General features: G+C 39.3%; 1 protein-coding gene across 4 annotated transcripts in view; it reads left to right on the forward strand.

Annotated features, from left to right (window-relative positions):
• Positions 1-18,914, forward strand: part of si:dkey-100n23.5 (cyclic AMP receptor 3) — a 676,569-nt gene that overhangs the window by 104,916 nt on the left and 552,739 nt on the right. For all 4 annotated transcript variants that reach the window (XM_039745090.1, XM_039745091.1, XM_039745093.1 and 1 more), the window contains one exon: positions 12,211-12,298. In XM_039745090.1, coding sequence (XP_039601024.1) covers positions 12,211-12,298 — 88 coding nt within the window. The remainder of the gene's footprint in view (positions 1-12,210; positions 12,299-18,914) is intronic.

Consider the following 18,914-nt stretch of genomic DNA (forward strand, 5'->3'; position numbering starts at 1 on the left):
TTTTGTAAGTAGTGCCTGGAGGATTCAGTGTGGAGAAACTCGAGATAGCGTGTGTATTAACTTGTGGATTTTTCTGTGAGTATTTGGTGGCAGTCTGACGGTTGCTTCGAAGACGGCATTAGCATGAGCTCAGCTCAGACCGAAATTAGATGAATGGGAGGGAGATGATGACGTGACTCCCCACCCGCCTTTAACTGTCAATCCCCACAAACACAGTCTCGGAATTTGCATAAGCACACCCCTTCACCTACAATTTTAACTTAGTTACAAAGTGATCAAAACTCTCGCTTATATCCTCGCCCTCTCATTAAACTTGTATCCCGCATTACCTGTGGGCATGTGAAACGCCAGCGTAGCCTGTCTATGAACTTAATTTAAAGTTTAGGTTTACACCTTTCTTTCTTTCCGAGGCAGCAACACTCATGAATATGGTAGTATATGTCACTCGCCGCTTCTTATTGTTTTTCGCCTTCTCAATTATATAATGCATGTTTTCTTAAGCGCTTTTGGAGGTCTTCCTGGTTTTCTACGCACTGCGCTGACAATCAGTTCACGTGATTACGTGGGAGGCGTGATGATGTCACACAAACTCCCCCCCGCCATTCCAGCTCAACTCCATTACAGTTAATGGAGAAAAATACCTTCCAGTTATGACCATTAGGCGTAGAATTTCGAAATGAAACCTGCCCAACTTTTGTAAGTAAGCTGTAAGGAATGAGCCTGCCAAATTTCAGCCTTCTACCTACACGGGAAGTTGGAGAATTAGTGATGAGTCAGTGAGTGAGTGAGTGAGGAGGGCTTTGCCTTTATTAGTATATATATATATATATATATATATACTATATATATATATATATATATATATATATATATATATATATATACTGCAACAAAAAGGTCCAACTTTGAATTAAACAGAAATTCATTAGACAACAAAACAGTGGGAGGACGGACATTAAAAGTAGTCGGACCGGAAATTGGTAGGTGGAATGCTGGGACGGCGTGATGGTGGATGGTTAGAAGATGTCATCATTGTGGGACTGGAGGGAAAGTAGGAACCTGGAAGTGTTGATGTTTTGACTGTCTGGGCAGGATTATGGCGGCAGCACCTCGTCTTTTCTACAGGAAGAGAGAGAGAAAGGTTAGTACACCTCCATCGTCCCCTGGCATGGGTGGTCGCTAAGCGCGTCGGGTCCTTCAGCTGCTCCCTATGCACTCTTGCGTGACATGACCCCCCCTTTCAGCCCAGACCCATTGGGTTGGGTTGGGCGGTCTGAACCGAGAGGTCGGGAGAGAGCATCAGCGTTGGCCTGGAGGATACCTTGGCGATAAGTGACGGTAAGCTTGTAGGACTGCAGGTCCAAAAACCACCTAGTGATGTGAGGATTCGTATCCCTGTGGAGAGCCCATCCACTGGAGAGCCGCATGGTCTGACGCTAGGGTGAACTCAAGCCCTAATAGGTAGAACCTCAGGTACGTTACTGCCCACTTGATGGCCAGGGCCTCCCGCTGCATACCTGGTGTCCCGATCCAACAGTTTCCGGCTGAGGTACATTACGGGGTGTTCGGCACCATCGATGCTTTGGCTCAACACGGCACCCAGACCTGTGTCCAAAGCATCAGTCTGGAGGATAAAAGGATGGGAAAAATCAGGGGTTCTCAAAACCGGTGCTGTTGTTAGGGCCATCTTTAAGTCACTGAATGCTTGTTCCATCACGCTATTCCACACCACTTGGTAAGGGGCCTGCTTCTTTGTTAAGTCGGTCAAGGGTGTGGCGCTCTCAGAGAAATAAGGCACAAACCGGTGATAGTAGCTCGCTAACCCTAGGAAAGCTTGCACCTGCTTCTTGACTAATGGTCGGGGCCATTCCAGGATGTCTTTGACTTTGGACAACTGTGGCTTCACCATTCCCCCTCCAACCAGGTAGCCCAAATATTTGGCCTCGTTCAAGCCAAAAAATCTCTTCTGAGGGTTGATACGAAGCCCAGCTTTCGCTAGTGTTAGGAGAACGGCGAATACCTGCAACACATGTTCCTCCCAGGTGCTGGAAAAGATGACAACGTCATCCAGGTAGGCGGCACAGTAGGGCTGGTGAGGCCGTAGCACTCCATCTACCAGGCGCTGGAACGTCGCTGGTGCCCCATGCAGTCCAAATGGAAGGACCTTGTACTGCCAGTGTCCGCTAGGGGTGCTAAAGGCTGTTTATTTCTTGTAGATGCTGTTAAGGGAATTTGCCAGTATCCCTTTGTCATGTCAAGAATTGTCAGATAACGTGCTGTCCCCAGCCTCTCGAGGAGCTCATCTACTCGGGACACAGGATAGGCATCAAACTTGGAGACCTGATTCAGACATCTGAAGTCATTACAGAATCTCCAGGAGCCATCTGGCTTGGTTATGGATGATAGGACTGGACCAAGGACTATGGCTTTCCTTGATGATGTCCAAGTCCAACATTCATTGTACCTCTAGTTCCACCTCAGCATGTCAGGGTCTTTCCCTGACTACCACCCCCGGGTCCGTCACTATGTCGTGCTGAATTAGCGAGGTCTGGCCTGGTGCTTCACTGACCACTTCTGGGACGGACCTGATTGCTCCTTCTAGCTCCTGTCGTTGGTGGGCCGTCAAATTGGTTCCGAGGTTAAGCTTGGTTTTCACCGAGAAAAGGGAGAGGGATGGCTAGGAGGGGTGAGGCTCTTCCCTAGCCCTCCAATGTTTCAGAAGGTTCACATGATACACCCTCTCACTCGGTCAACGGTTTAGCTGGAGGACTAAATAGTCGACGAGCCCTTTCCTCTCTTTAACCACGTAGGGGCCCTGCCAATGGTCCAATAGTTTGGAATGGGAAGTGTGCACAAGCACCATTACACGGTCTCCCGGCTGAAACTTGCATAGGGAGGAATTCCTGTTATAATTCCGGGCCTGCGCAGCTTGAGCCTTCGACATGTGTTCCTTTAGGAGGGGCCAGATTTTCTCTAGTCTATCATGTAATTGCGCAATATATTCTAGGAGGTTAGTGGAGGAAAAGGCCTCCCCTTCCCAGCCTTCTTTTAATACGTCCAAGATACCCCGGGGCTGGCGTCCATACAGGAGCACAAAGGGGGAAAACCTTGTGGAGGCCTCCCGGTAGGCAAAAAGCACCAGCGGTAAAAGTTGATCCCGGTTCCTACCGTCCGCGTTGACTACCTTGCGGAGCATCTGTTTCAGGGTTTGGTTAAAGCGCTCCATGAGCCCGTCTGTCTGGGGGTGGTACACTGAGGTTCTGAGATGCTTAATACGGAGTAAATTGGCAACTTCCCTGAACATATCCGAGGTGAAGGGCGTCCCTTGGTCGTAAGGACATCTTTGGGAAGATCAACGTGGCACCTCATGGCAAAGAACTCCCTGAGGATCTGAAAAAAATAATTGTTGCTCTACATAAAGATGGCCTAGGCTATAAGAAGTTTGCCAACACCCTGAAACTGAGCTGCTGCACTGTGGCCAAGACCATACAGCAGTTTAATAGGACAGGTTCCACTCAGAACAGGCCTCGCCATGGTCGACCAAAGATGTTGAGTGCACGTGCTCAGCATCATATCCAGAAGTTGTCTTTTGAAAATAGATGTATGAGTGCTGCCAGCATTACTGCAGAGGTTGAAGGGATGGGGGTCAGCCTGTCAGTGCTCAGACCATATGCTGAACACTGCATCAAATTGGTCTGCATGGCTGTCATCCCTGAAGGAAGCCCCTTCTAAAGATGATGCACAAGAAAGCCCACAAACCGTTTGCTAAAGACAAGCAGACTAAGGACATGGATTATTGGAACCATGTCTTGTGGTCTGATGAGACCAAGATAAACTTATTTGGTTCAGACGGTGTCAAGCGTGTGTGGTGACAACCAGGTGAGGAGTACAAAGACAAGTGTGTCTTGCCTACAGTCAAGCATGGTGGTGGGAGTGTCATGGTTTGGGGCTGCATGAGTGCTGCCGGCACTGAGGAGCTACAGTTCATTGAGGGAACCATGAATGCTAACATGTACTGTGAAATACTGAAGCAGAGAATGATCCCCTCCCTTTGGAAACTGGGCCCCAGGGTAGTATTCCAACATGATAACAACCCCAAACACACCTCCAAGACGACCACTGCCTTGCTAAAGAAACTGAACGTAAAGGTGCTGAACAGGCCAAACTTGAGCATCTGTGAGGCATCCTCAAACGGAAGGTGGAGGAGCGCAAGGTCTCTAACATCCACCAGCTCCGTGATGTTGTCATGGAGGAGTGGAAGAGGATTCCAGTGGCAACCTGTGACACTCTAGTGAACTCCATGCCCAAGATAGCTAAGGCAGTGCTGGAAAATAATGGTGGCCACACAAAATATTGACACTTTGGGCACAATTTGGACATTTTTCACTTAGGGATGTACTTACTTTTATTGCCTGTGGGTTAGACATTAATGGCTGTGTGTTGAGTTATTTTGAGGAGACAGCAAATTTACACTGTTATACAAGCTGTACACTGACTACTTTACATGGTATCAAAGTGTCATATCTTCAGTGTCGCCCCTGAAAAGATATAATAAAATATTTACAAAAATGTGAGGGGTGTACTCACTTTTGTGAGATACTGTATATACACACATACAAAATTTACATTAGGCCCGAGAAAGTTAACACTTTAATTTTTCCAATTAACATGGTCTTTTTAACGTCTTAAAAAATATTGCCGCATCCAGGACTGTCCATCAGGCAAACACCTTAGGCTGTGCTTTGGTCAGGCCGCATTTTCATGTATATATTTTTTTAATATTACGAAACAATAAACTGTAATTATTAGGCTGGAAATGCAGAGTGCCATGTGGCTGGAGAGCTACTGAGCACTGTGTTTTCAGAAGGCGTAGTCCATTATACAAATGAAGCATCTGAGCTAGTGGAGGAAACCCTGGGGAAAAAGGGTGAAAGGAGGGACGGGTTTGAGTGCGGAAGGTGCTAGAACAAATTGGTTTTACTCAGCGTTGATGACTGAACACATAGCCCAGCAGTCACGTGGGGCGGCTGTGGCACGGGTGTGGATGAGAAGGACCCTCCTCAGACAGATTTCGACCACCTGAGGAGCATGTCACTCTCAGGTCAGGACCCAGGGGCACTATACTGTTATTTCCACGGTGCATTAGTTGAAAAACACTTTAGTTCTTTCCTCCAACTTCTTGACTGTGAAAATGTGCCAACATCTCCAAGCCTGCATTATTCTGCTACATTATTGCCTCATTGCCTTTAGATATTCAGGTTTTCATCAAAACAAACCTGTTTGCTTATTACTCATAGAAATCTCTTTACATATTACTAGAAATAACGGTATATGTAGCTGCATTTTTCCAAAATTGCCAAAGTTTAGCAGCTCTAACTTAAAAAAATGGGATTCAACAAAAGCCTGATGCGCCAAAATGATTCCACAGAGAAAAATCTTTGTTTTTAAAAGTTTTAGTTAAAATTCAAAGTAAAACAGTTAACACAAAAAAGAAAATTAAAATAGCAAAAAAAAAAAGAAAAATTCTTGTTAAGAAAAGTTCTGCTCAAAGCTTAAATCTTGTTACATTTTAAATCGTTGCAAATAACTTCAAACGTTTCTGAACCATTTCAAAATGACGACGTTTCTGAACCATTTCTAGACGATCAGAAAACTGTATGCCTATCCCATTTCTAAGCTGAAAATGGGTCTTTCAAGTCCCTGTGTACTGGAACCTATTCTAAACAACATCTGACACAATTATCACACTGTATCTCAGTTATAGCAAGAAAGTTCTATCTCTTACTAACTTATAGGGGGAAAAGGCTATACCATTGTCTATGACTACGGAAGAAATTTATATTCTATTCAAATTAAGCAAACATTTATATGAATTTAACTCAAAACTTGAACTTTCTAAGATTGGCTCTTACAGTATAGGTTTTGCTTCTAAATCTGTCTTGCTTGTGTTAGCACTTACTTTAGACCTTGCCAAATTGAACCACTTTATTCATAGCTTTATTCATAGCTTGTGCACCAAACTTTGCATTTCAATGCTATGAATATCTAGTTTATTTATGTTTTTAGTTATGGGTGATTTGCATCAAACCCAGATAACCATGCTGAAATCACCTAGTCGCTGTCAGAACGTGTAACCTCTTTTTCACTATACCACTGTCAAGAGCACTCGGTGCTGCTGTTTAATTCCCCTAATAAAAATAGATTGTTTGGTTTAGGGTTTTTGGGTGCAGCATTTCAGTAAAAAGCAAGAGCCAAAATCAGAATGAAACACCAGGCTATTGCAGGATAATTTAGAGTTACTAATCAGCCTGACACATGCATTTGTTGGTCACATAAACAGATTGTCCTCTGTAACTTGTGGGTCTTTGTAGTGGATTGTTTCAACAGAGGAACTGAGGGCCACCCCATGACTAAGACGTCTATTTCCATAATCTACAGTGTATAGAACTGAATCAAGCTGATACTTTTCTTACATCTTTCATTAGAACCCTTTATGCATACTTGTCAGTCCTGATGCTTCTTAATTATTACAGCTTAAGCTTAAATCAGTTTTGTTTTTGTTATTTACTCTCAAAATAATATTACCCATTAGACCCAGGAGTCCCTAAGCCAGCCAAGTGAATGTATATCCTGTTTACCTACAGCAACCATGTAAATACCAATAAAGTGAATACCCTGTTACAGTGCTTGGAGTCACTGCTATAGTGCCAAACAAGTACTTTTGAGTATAGAAACTGATACCAGCAAGTTTGAAAGCCTTGTGGTTAAACAATACATTCATTTAATATGTTTCTTTTTAAATGATCTACCATGTACTTTTGATACTATAGAATACCCAATGGGGCAGGATGGCTAGTTCACCTAGTTCTTCGGAACTGTAAGTTTTTCTGTTATAGTTTCATTTTCTTTAGGAATGTTGTTGACTGGAGTTTATGTTTTCCTCACTTCCATCATCAACTGATGACATCAGTTTTAATGTTGATGGACTTATGTTATCATGATATGTTTATGATGTTTACTGACATTCTCTTTGAAGTCTGCCCTGCTGAATGAAGTGGAAATTTCACTTATTTTGACACTTTCCATCAGAGTCATGTTGCCTGCAAAAAGATTCAACATGCACATAATGGCCCAATCAAAGGAAATCTTGAAGATATGAAAAAAAACATTACTGATATCTGTTAGCCAGATCCCACCAAACCACACTAAGAGCCATATTCTCCAAATGTTTTCCATTATCAATAACAGATCTTCCCAAAAGTGGCCAACCGACTAAAATTACTTTAAGGGTGCAGTGTAAAATCATACAGAATGTCACAAAGCATCCTAAAAATACTTTATATCTAATTCACTGCAAGCTTCTGTTTCCTTAGCGAAGGTCAGTGTTCATGACTACACAATCATAGTACAAAAATAAAGTTAGTTGGCAAGCAGCATGGTCAGACGTATTGCTAACCATGAAGAAGATAAATTTTTGCCTCTCATTTTACAAAAAGCACATTGATGATTTCCCAACCTTTGATAGACAGCTGAGACAATAGCGAACATGGGTCTTATTATGTCCAGTATAAGGCAAACACAACATTACACAGTTAACACATCATACTAACAGTCAGTAGGAATTTTTTGCTGCCTTTGGACCTGGAAGATTTGTCCTTCATAAAGTGAAAGTTTAAGCTTAAACATTGGTGTAGTTGACTCGTGCAGTAATACAATGATCCAAAACACAAAAGGAAGTCCATATTAGAAAGGCTGAAAAGTTTTAAAGTTTAGACTGACAAAGATCGTAACTAACTAAAACAGAGATGCTGTAGTAGAACCAGAAACAAATAGTTTATACTCTAAACTAGTGCTGGACTAGGAAGCTTATTCTGGCCGGGAATCCCAAGTCTAATCCAGGCCACACAATATACATCAGTTTTTTTGTACAGGCACAGACTCAAAATACCAACAAACACCATTTTGTCTTGTAATCTTCTATGAATGAGGAGACAGTAGGTTCAGCTTTGACACATACAGGTGCCGGTCATAAAATTAGAATATCATGACAAAGTTGATTTATTTCAGTAATTCCATTCAAAAAGTGAAACTTGTATATTAGATTCATTCATTACACATAGACTGATGTATTTCAAATGTTTATTTCTTTTAATTTTGATGATAATAACTGACAACTAATGAAAGTCCCAAATTCAGTATCTTGGAAAATTAGAATATCAATTAAGACCAGTGCAAAAAAAGGATTTTTAAAAATGTTGGCCAACTGAAAGGTATGAACATGAAAAGTATGAGCATGTACAGCACTCAATATTTAGTTGGGGTTCCTTTGGCCTGGATTACTGCAGCAATGCGGCGTGGCATGGAGTCGATCAGTCTGTGGCACTGCTCAGGTGTTATGAGAGCCCATGTTGCTCTGATAGTGGCCTTCAGCTCTTCTGAATTGTTGGGTCTGGCGTATTGCATCTTCCTCTTCACAATACCCCATAGATTTTCTATGGGGTTAAGGTCAGGCGAGTTTACTGGCCAATCAAGAACAGGGATACCATGGTCCTTAAACCAGGTACTGGTAGTTTTGACACTTTATGCAGGTGCCAGGTCCTGTTGGAAAATGAAACCTGCATCTCCATAAAGTTCGTCAGCAGCAGGAAGCATGAAGTGCTCTGAAACTTTCTGGTAGACGGCTGCATTGACCTTGGATCTCAGAAAACACAATGGACCAACACCAGCAGATGACATGGCACCCCAAACCATCACTGAATGTGAAAACTTTACACTGGACCTCAAGCAACGTGGATTCTGTGCCTCTCCTCTCTTCCTCCAGTCTCTGAGACCTTGATTTCCAATGCAAATGCAAAATTTACTTTCATCAGAGAACATAACTTTGGACCACTCAGCAGCAGTCCAGTCGAGACGTTTCTGACGCTGTCTCTTGTTCAAGAGTGTCTTGACACAAGGAATGCGACAACTGAAATCCATGTCTTGTATACGTCTGTGTGTGGTGGTTCTTGAAGCACTGACTCCAGCTGCAGTCCACTCTTTGTGAATCTCCCCCACAGTTTTGATTGTGTTTTGTTTCACAATCCTCTCCAGGGTGCGGTTATCCCTATTGCATATACACTTTTTTTCTACCACATCTTGTCCTTCCCTTCAACTCTCTATTAATGTGCTTGGACACTCTGTGAAGCTCTGTGAACAGCCAGCCTCTTTAGCAATGACCTTTTGCGTCTTAACCTCCTTGTGCAAGGTGTCAATGGTCGTCTTTTGTACAACTGTCAAGTCAGCAATCTTCCCCATGATTGTGTAGCCTACAGAACTAGACTGAGAGACCATTTAAAGGCTTTTGCAGGTGTTTTGAGTTAATTAGCTGATTAGATTGTGGCACCAGGTGTCTTCAATATTGAACCTTTTCACAATATTCTAATTTTCCGAGATACTGAATTTGGGACTTTCATTAGTTGTCAGTTATAATCATCAAAATTAAAAGAAATAAACATTTGAAATACATCAGTCTGTGTGTAATGAATGAATCTAATATACGAGTTTCACTTTTTGAATGGAATTACTGAAATATATCAACTTTATCATGATATTCTAATTTTATGACCGGCACATGTACATTTCCCTCTTAAATATTAGTCTCAAGACAACCTCTGATAAAGTGTGGAACACCACTTCATAAATAAATAAACCATGTAGGTCTATAATATTTATATCAAAGCAAATATCCAAAAAGCACTGATCTTTAAAAAGTAGTTGTCAGTGGAATCCACAGTGTATAGATTATGTTTGCAATTTCAACTGTGAGTCTGGAATCTACACAGCCACTGTCAGTGGTAATGCTGAATCCTCTTCCACAAAGTTTAAAGTGTTGGTCAAAAAAGACCACTTTGAATTTCTTCAGTAGGCAAAAGACTCAAAAAATGTCACAGTGCCACAGAATTCTGTCAAGCATGTTTTAAAGAATGCACATAATAAACAAAAAACTATGAAACATTTTGTGTAGCCTATACTGGTACTCCCTCATCATAGCGCTAAGGTTTAATTGTCAGAGCGTGGGAGACACACTTTAAAAATATTAAAATAATGTAAAAACAAGACACATTCATTAACATATTATTAATGAAATAAAGAACAACAGGTACATTTAAAGATACAAATCATTCCACTTACATACGTTTTTCTTTAATAAAAAAATAAAACATTTAGTGTGGCTATTCAGTCACTCTGAGGGAAAAAGGAAAAAAAAAACGTTAAAAATGTGACCATACGCTGCACTTCATTAAAATTTGAAAGAATAATAAAATAAATACACAGTTGCAAATACCAAAACCCATAAAACACCCAAATATAATTCAAAGTACATTATACACTTTTAAAAAATCTTCAAATATATCTTTAATCACAAAAGCAACAGACGAATGCACCTCTCATCGTGAGCTCTCCTGTTTAACCATCAGAGCGCGAGATGCACACAAAGTCAAAACTTGACTTGAACAAAAACAAGAGACCATCCAACCAGAAACCAGAAAAGAAGCCCTCCAAAGTTAAACCAAGAGGATTTGTGCCCACTACAGAGCAATAATGCAAGCTTGTTTTCCACTATAATAACATATAATTTCATCATTATTTTATTTTACTGGTTGCTGTGAATGCCAGGCCAGGCCAGGTGAGGCAGCAGGCCACAGGGAAAGCTCCCGCTGATTGTAAATGTCAGTCCGGCTCTGCTCTAGACCCAACTCAACTTACAGCAATTCTGCCTAAAAGTGCATTATAATTACTCCAAGGTGACATGAAAGACCAACATTGAATTACTGGAAGTATTTAGTGGCAATCATGACCATTAAATGTACTGCAACCAGTTATTAAGTATAAGGAAACAATTACTTTTTTACATATTGACACTGGTACTGCATATCACTATTCATTCAATAAATGACATGAATAAAATATGTTATTTGTTAACTATGGTGCCATTTATTTACCGTAACGGTTTGGTTAAATACTTAAAACATTAATTGCTAGATATTTTAGAGAAAATGGCAAAGGGCAAATTTTTTTTAACAACACTGTATCTAAATACTCTCAACCTGTACTCAGTAAAGGCACTATACAAAAATATGTAGAAATTTTGGTATCATTTAACACCTAAGGTACATGGTATCTCCCATTTATTTTTTTCTCTTAAAGATAACACTACTACATGTTTAGAATTTGCATAACTTTACTGAAGTGCCCCAGTGTAACTGTTATATGCTTAAGAGACAAAGCTAAAACATGGATGAACAATCCACAAATAGAATATGAATATATATATATATATATATATATATATATATATATATATATATATATATATATATATATATATATATATATATATACAGTTCTGCATCAATTAATGCAGTCTATGCTGATTTTAACATAACCACCTGATTTCATCTTCTCACCTAGATGTCAATCTATATCCAGTTGTACCTGCAAATTATCTGGAGCCTTTGTGGTTGAAGATAATAAAGATTGCCTTTGTGCAAAAGGCAAAGAAAAGAGTCACTTTTCTTGTGGTGATAAAACAAATGTTAATGACTAAAGATGATCTAAATAGCTGTATTCTGCCTCAAGAATAGGTATTTAGAACAAAAGACAAAAGACGCTGACGGAGAGGTGCGAACGGATTTAAGGTGGGCCGGATTTACGAGTTTTCTCGTAGGCTCTGGTAATTCTAGTGTTAAGCCTGTTATGAGATGACAATGTACTGATTAGTTTTTGAGCCAAATCGTGAAATGTAATGAGGCACTGTAGAGGAACCCTCAATTACCCCAATTCTGAATAAATTCTAAATTCTTTTTGTCAATTGCTATCGTAATGAGCTATTTTATGATCAGCAAGATCATCATCAGAGTGATAAATAATTACTGAAATGTTATAGTTTGGGTAACTTGGTTCCTAGGGCACAAAGCCTACTGATGCTTATGTCTGAATTTTTAGGTTTTATTGTACAGTAATAGGTAGTGTGTTACAGATTTTTTAGCTTTTTCTCTTATCAATTAAATTATCAATTATTCAATTGGTGTGAAATGTTGCTAATCTTGAAAGCATATTTTGAAACCATTTTGTAGTAAACAAGTTTCTGCTTCTAAACAAAGTGGTAATTCTTTGAGGACATCTAGGGATCTGGTTGTAAATGTACCATTTTATCTTTCTTTCTTGTAGATTGGAGTGCTTTGGCTTGGGTTTGTCTTATTACCCTAAATCTCTACCTTAACTTGGTGAAAGAAAAGAGAACAGAGAGGCTGGAAATGTAAGTATCCGATATATATCAATTTAATTTAGAAGTACAGGCACCCAAAATAATTTAGCATGCATTTTACTTTACAAAAAGTTGTTTAATCGTGATTTGCATTGTAGGAAAATGTGGGAGAAAATAGGAATTGATCAGTGTTAATCGATAATTTGTTATCAGTTTAGCCTTTGACAAGCTCAATAATTAATTAAACAGTTTGATGAAACTCCTACATGTTTTTTCCTTACCTTTCCCTTTAGGTGGTGTTTCCAGTTGTTAGATTTATATTAAGGTAACTAAAGCACACTAAATTTATGAAACAGATCAATACAGCTTAATACAGGATAATAGAAATGTGATAAATGCATATACTGTAGATAGTGTGAAGGACAGCCGGGCCCCATGCCCGGCAGGGATGCCCCTGCTGCTTATGTTCCGGGGGAGCCGCCATGGGCAGTCCAATACCTCCCCCGGGATGCTTGGTGGCAGCCTCCCTTGCTGACGGTAATTCCCCAACCACCCACAGGGCTCCATGGGAGATGGAGTCTTCCACAGTTTGGTTGGGGCCCGGGGTGGCCGCTAGAGGGGGGCTGTCTGCTTCCCACAGCCTGGCTGAACGAGTCTTCAGCCCCACCCAGAAGTGCAATTAGGACCAGGTGGTTAATCACCTGGAATGCTTCCGGGTGGGCTATAAAAGGGCCCAGCCACCACCACTCGAAGAGCTAGAGTTGGGAGGTAGGAGACGAAGCTTGAGGAGTGGTGGTAAAGGAAGGAAGAGAACTGTTTTGTGCTTGTGTTTTGGGGACTGTGTTTGGGCTGTGTGGCACAGGGAAGACGTTTTCCACAGCCGACGAAAAATAAAGTCTTTTGTGTTTTTTATACGTGCCTCCGTGTCCATCTGTGTTGGGTCAGGCGCCTATATAGCGCCTTTGTTACAATAGATAGATGGATAGATGTATAAGGAGATAAAACAAACAGGATGCAAGATGGGCAAGACAGAGACACATACTGTATAATATAGTAGTGTCTGGCTGCCCTTTGTTGATATAGAAATATTTTATTGTACTAGCTTTTTACAATAGTGTTTCCCTTTGGAGTTTTAAATTTAAGTCACAGTCAGTTTTCACTTGCTCTAATACACAACTGTGGGTAAGAAAGAACTAACTCTCTGTGTTCTGATTTAAGGCATTTGTCCCCAAAATAGTTAAAATCTTTTTAAAACCAGTTTATCTGATGAAGTCACAAACTTGTCACAGTAAAAAATCAAACATAAGAAAGCAGGTTTTTACTTGCTGTTTGCTAGCTGTTTATATACAGTATATTTCTAATATGTATAGGATCAGATTAAAAGTTTTATGATTTCAGTCCTATACCGTGATTTCTGATGCTTTGTGATGTTGCTTGTCATTGCTCTAGGATTCATTGAAGAATATTTTTGTGGTAGAGTACTCTTGGTCGCAAGTTTTTTTGTCTGTGGTGTGGATTTATCTTCCTCTGCTTTTAGGGTCTCCAACACTTCAAATCAAAAGTGGGGTTGTTGTGGTGTCTTTTGTTTCTGTACTCTGGTTGTCAAAAAAACAAATAATGACAACTTTCTGTCCACGTCCCATTTAATAGTCTTGTCAGCTGGAAGACAAGAAGTTATGACATCATTAATCCCCTTTAGGAGTGGGCTCTTCAGAACTGAGAGGAGAAATGAAAGTGTGATTACAGTGCAGCACCTTTTCCTTTTCTTGTGTAACCCTGAGTTTCCAAAAAAACCAAACAAAAATTAAGAAAAATCTCTGAAGTGCAACCATGAAGAAACAGTACAGAACAGTGTACAGTATTCAAAAACAGAATCCAAGAAACCTGTTCAAGAAAATTTTAGGTGTAAAATTCTTTCCAATGATGAAAATAATGAAGGATGAGGGTTGAACTAAAGTAATTCAATGTGAACTAAGAAAAAATGAATTATTTTTCCAGGCTACTATCAAATATTCCTAAATGCTTAATATTTTTGTTTTTTGAAAGTAATGTCAGCATGAAGGCTGTCGTCATTTCAGGATCAATTAATGTCAAGTGGCAAGTCATGTAAAAACGTTGCTTTTAACATACAAGAGAAATACATTGACACAGTGGATATTCGTATCAATTGTTAATAAACAAGGAGATATATCAGAACTCAATGGAATATCTTATAAATTGTCAATTCGTTAACAAAAATTCACATAAAGCAACTCTTTCAAAAGACACCTAATGGAGACTCTGGACTGATAACTAAGTAAGTTGTAGAATTAGGGAATACAACCTGGGGTCTAGGTAGTTTATAACATTCTTTTGATTTTGTTCTTACACTGCAGGAGTGTTAAAATTAACATCAAATAATTTTGTGATTGTCTCTGTTATAACATTTTTGACTGTAAAGTTAAACAAGCTTCCTTTCTGGCAGAAGGGGGCCTTGAATGAACAATATTATGTAAATGCCATTAAATTGTGGGTAAGAGGAAATTGATTAGATTTTTTATATTTATGTAACAGAACACCATGCTAACGGTGTACTGGTGATAGCCTCCTTAAGTTGCATGGCTGCTTAATCATGAGTTCCAAACTTCAAGAATGTCTCATATCAGTTATTAGCAGGTGGTTTTAACCAGACAACTGTTTTGAAAAATACTTGTTGCACTTCTCTTGAGTCATATCTTCTTCTGTGAAGAAGTACTAAGATACAGAAGGTAAATTAAAAAAAAAATAAAACACAATACTGCATGTCTTAATGGGAGAAAGGCTTAGTATAATTGATCAGTACTAGCACTTTTAGGCATACCTAATAAGGAAAACCCTCCCTGAAAATCACTTTGAATTATCCCAAAAAAGATCAACAATGCCTTTTTAAATTCTAAACTTTGAAATTAAGTATGAGGAGAAGAGATATACAAATGATATAAATATTACAAACCTGAATACAGAGAAATTTTAATTAAATTCAAAGAAAAGGAATGCAATGCAGTTATTCAAAAAATACATTCTAGTCCAATATGTCCTAAATACTCCATAATTCAACTGAAAAACTTCAATCAATCACATCAACAATATCTCATTTGAAATTGTCAAAATGTAACCAGGACAAGACTGAACTTGTGAGCAGTGTCATCAGGCATCTGCATCACTAGGTCACGTTTCTGGAATAACCCTCAACTGAAAATTTTGGGAAAAAATTCCGTATATCTCTCAGGCAGCTTTGAATCTAAAATCACTTCAAATGTCTTAGCAGCAATATTTGAATATTTTGCAGTATTTGATGCTCTAAAAGTGTAGCATGATAAATCACGTATGTTATCTATGCAACACTACTTGTATGAAGACTTATATTTTGCTCAACTGGTAGAATGTTAACCCACCTTCTGTAACTCATTGGGGGAGCAGTGGTATCTCAAATTAGAAAGCATCAAATTCTCTTGATAAGGATCTGTTTAAAGATTTTTCAGAACTTGGCAAGAACTCTCTAGTATAATTTTAATGTACATAAACATACTGGGCTTGTGCTTAAATTTGTGTTACTCCATCGGCTGTTTTACACTAAACAAAGAAAACATGTAGATAAGGTGACTTCTTTTATGCATTGTCTGCCATCTAACAACTGGAATATAACAAAGTGTTGCCTTCTTAATAGGCTGATTATTTAATAAATGTGCACAAAACACAAAGGGTGTAGCTTTCTCATTTAATTTAAGTCTAACAACACGCATGATACTCAGGGTTTATTATTGTAAAACAGAAACTTGACATAAAATACATATTATTTACCTTTTCCTCTTAGCCCAAATTTGAGTATGCCTTCACCATTTGCTATCGGTTTTTATTTTGCCAATCCTGAACACATCTTTACTTTCTCCTCTATTACTTTTGCTAAAACAGCATTATATTATCTTGTTTTCTTTTGTCTCACCTGTCCCTTTGTCCAGGAGCAGCAGTGTGCTTCTGCTGCTTTCTGCCAAATTGTTAAAAGGTTAAACTCAGCATTCAAACCTGGGACTTCAGAAACCTCACCCACTCTTTGCTTGTGTGCTAATGAATTTACTTCTGACACTTTCCTCATTCTACTTACCACACTGACTTGCAGTATATCAAGTTATAACTACAGGTAAAATTCTGTTACAGCGAATATCGACAGTTTCCCTATATGACACGAGTCTATAGAAATCTTGTTACTACGAAGTACATTCAGCAGATTCTTTCATTAAAACGAAGTGCCCAAAAGACCTTGAAATGCCTAAATGAATCATCCGTAGAACAGTTAGTTCTGTGGTCGCAGCTCAGTTTTGCACAACGATCCCCAAGCAGAAACACTGTAAAAAAAAATTATTTCTTTGAACTTTGCTCATACTGTTTTTTTGCTGTTTTTGGTGGTTTACAGTGATACCTTTTGCTTATTGCTCATCAACATTTGAAAAACATTTTAAATCATTGTCACCCTCCTATAGAAACGGCAGACATGAAAAAACGATAACAGTTCATATTAAAAAAAAAAAAAACTTTACATTTTGGCAGCTCTTGATTGCGGCAAAAAGAAAAAAGACGTTGCTAGTGAATTTGGAATTTTACCATCGAAACTATCAACTTTCTTGAAAGACCAAGCAAAAAAAGAAGAAAAATCTCGGGTTGCAAATGTATGCGAACTGCTGCATTTGAAGACGTCAAAAAAGCCGTTTTTATGTGGTTCATTGATGCTCATTCAAGAAACATTCCTATTAATGTGGCACTCATTCAAGAAAATGTGAGATTTCTAAACTCTCTTGGGACCTCCCCCAACTGGACAACATGCTGAAGAGCATCCCAAAGTGTGATCACCACATCTGTGTTTATATGCTGCCGGGGCAACAGCAAGCTCACAGATAGCTGCGTCTTTCCGCCAAAGCAAACTCGATGGGTGATGCAAGGAACATTGCAAATGCAGGGAACAGGATTACTTGGCCACTAACCTTGCCACGACGCTACCTGACTGATGTGTCTGTTTATAGGAGAGTGGCAGATCACGCTACAATAAATAACCATGCTGTTCCTGTTTCAAGCTGAATAAAGCTGGTTTTGCTAAAGTACTGAGACTCAGCCTCGTGTTTTGGGGTGTAAGACAGGGACTTATAGCATGACCATGATCTTTTAGAATTTGCTTCTGTGGCGTCTCACTGCACAATGTGAGCCTGCTGTTGCCCTGCCCTGGAAATGGACAAACAATCTTACACAGACGTAGCAATCACACTTCGGGACGCACTTTATTGTGATGTTCCCGTTGGGTGGGGGGATCCCAAAAGAGTTCAGAAACCTCACAAAATGAAGAAGAAGAAACAAATGATTCAGCTTCTGATTGAAAACTGTGCTGCCCACAACATGCTTCTGCATTTAGATAATGTTTGCGTTGAATTCCTGCCACCCAATTGCACAGCAGTGCTTCAGCCATTGGATTTGGGCATCATTCGCACTCTGAAAGTGTATTATCACAAGAATATGCTGAGAAAAATTCTCGTCAACTTAACTTTTAGACAGGACGAGATTAAAATTAACATGAAAGAAGCTATTGAAATGATTGCAAATGTATGGATGCAAGTTAAAGAAAGCTCTATAGTGACAAATGCAGAATCTCATTACAGCAAAATCTTTTTCAGGTCCCTGGAAGTTCGTTGTAATGGAATTTTACCTGTATATTTAAATTTATTTTATTTCTTTCTGTCATTTCCTCATTTTTTCAGCAGGTTGTAACATAAAGTCATTTCCATTACAGCAACAAAGTCTAGAATCCTCTCACCCTGAGCATTTCTCAGACTAAGGCTGAAGCCTCCATAAACTCTTTCACCTCATGACACCATAAGCTTTATTCCGTATGTCATCCAGCCATATAGTGAGGCTATGATCATCAGTTATTTAACAACAATAATTTTTAAAGCTTCTACACATATACTCATCTTCAGAAACACGTGGTGTGAATGGCAAGCTTTTAACAATCTTGGACTGGAAACAGTAGAAATAGGTTGCAGCTCCCAATGTCTTTTTTTTCAGCTGGAAAGGCAGCAGCCTTAACTTTAACCTTACAGAATTCCTTTTTCAAATGTGTACATGTCCCCACTATCTCCAAAGTGGTCCATCCTTTTAATGTAATTTCCTTCATGAACATCTGCTCTCCTTTTCTAAAACTCCGTACTTGGACGGAGAAAAGGTGAACTGTGAGGAGGTGGCGAAAGAATGACACAGAAAAGACTTGGCTGACAGTAATGGTGAATGAGATGAAAGTATGTGTCTCATTGCCAAGTTTTCCCAAAATACAGAAAAGTGGAGGAAGTATACAGAACGGCAGACAGACCACCCTCAGTAAACTCCAATAATGATTGCTTTTATTTGTAACTAGCAAAATACCCGCGCTTCGCAGCAGAGAAGTAGTGTGTTAAAGAAGTTATGAAAAAGAAAAGGGAACATTTTAAAAATAACGTAACATGATTGTCAATATACAGTAATTGTTTTGTGAGTGTTATGAGTGTTGCTGTCATCAAGGATTTGATTATTATTATTTCTTTCAATCAGGTTTGTATTTTTAGGATGTGTTGTGTTCAAGTTACATTCCGTGTTTGTCAATCGTTGTAAAGATAACAGGTTTCATTCATCG

This window comes from Polypterus senegalus, chromosome 2, assembly GCF_016835505.1.
Source record: "Polypterus senegalus isolate Bchr_013 chromosome 2, ASM1683550v1, whole genome shotgun sequence".
NCBI classification, from domain to species: Eukaryota; Metazoa; Chordata; class Cladistia; order Polypteriformes; family Polypteridae; genus Polypterus; species Polypterus senegalus.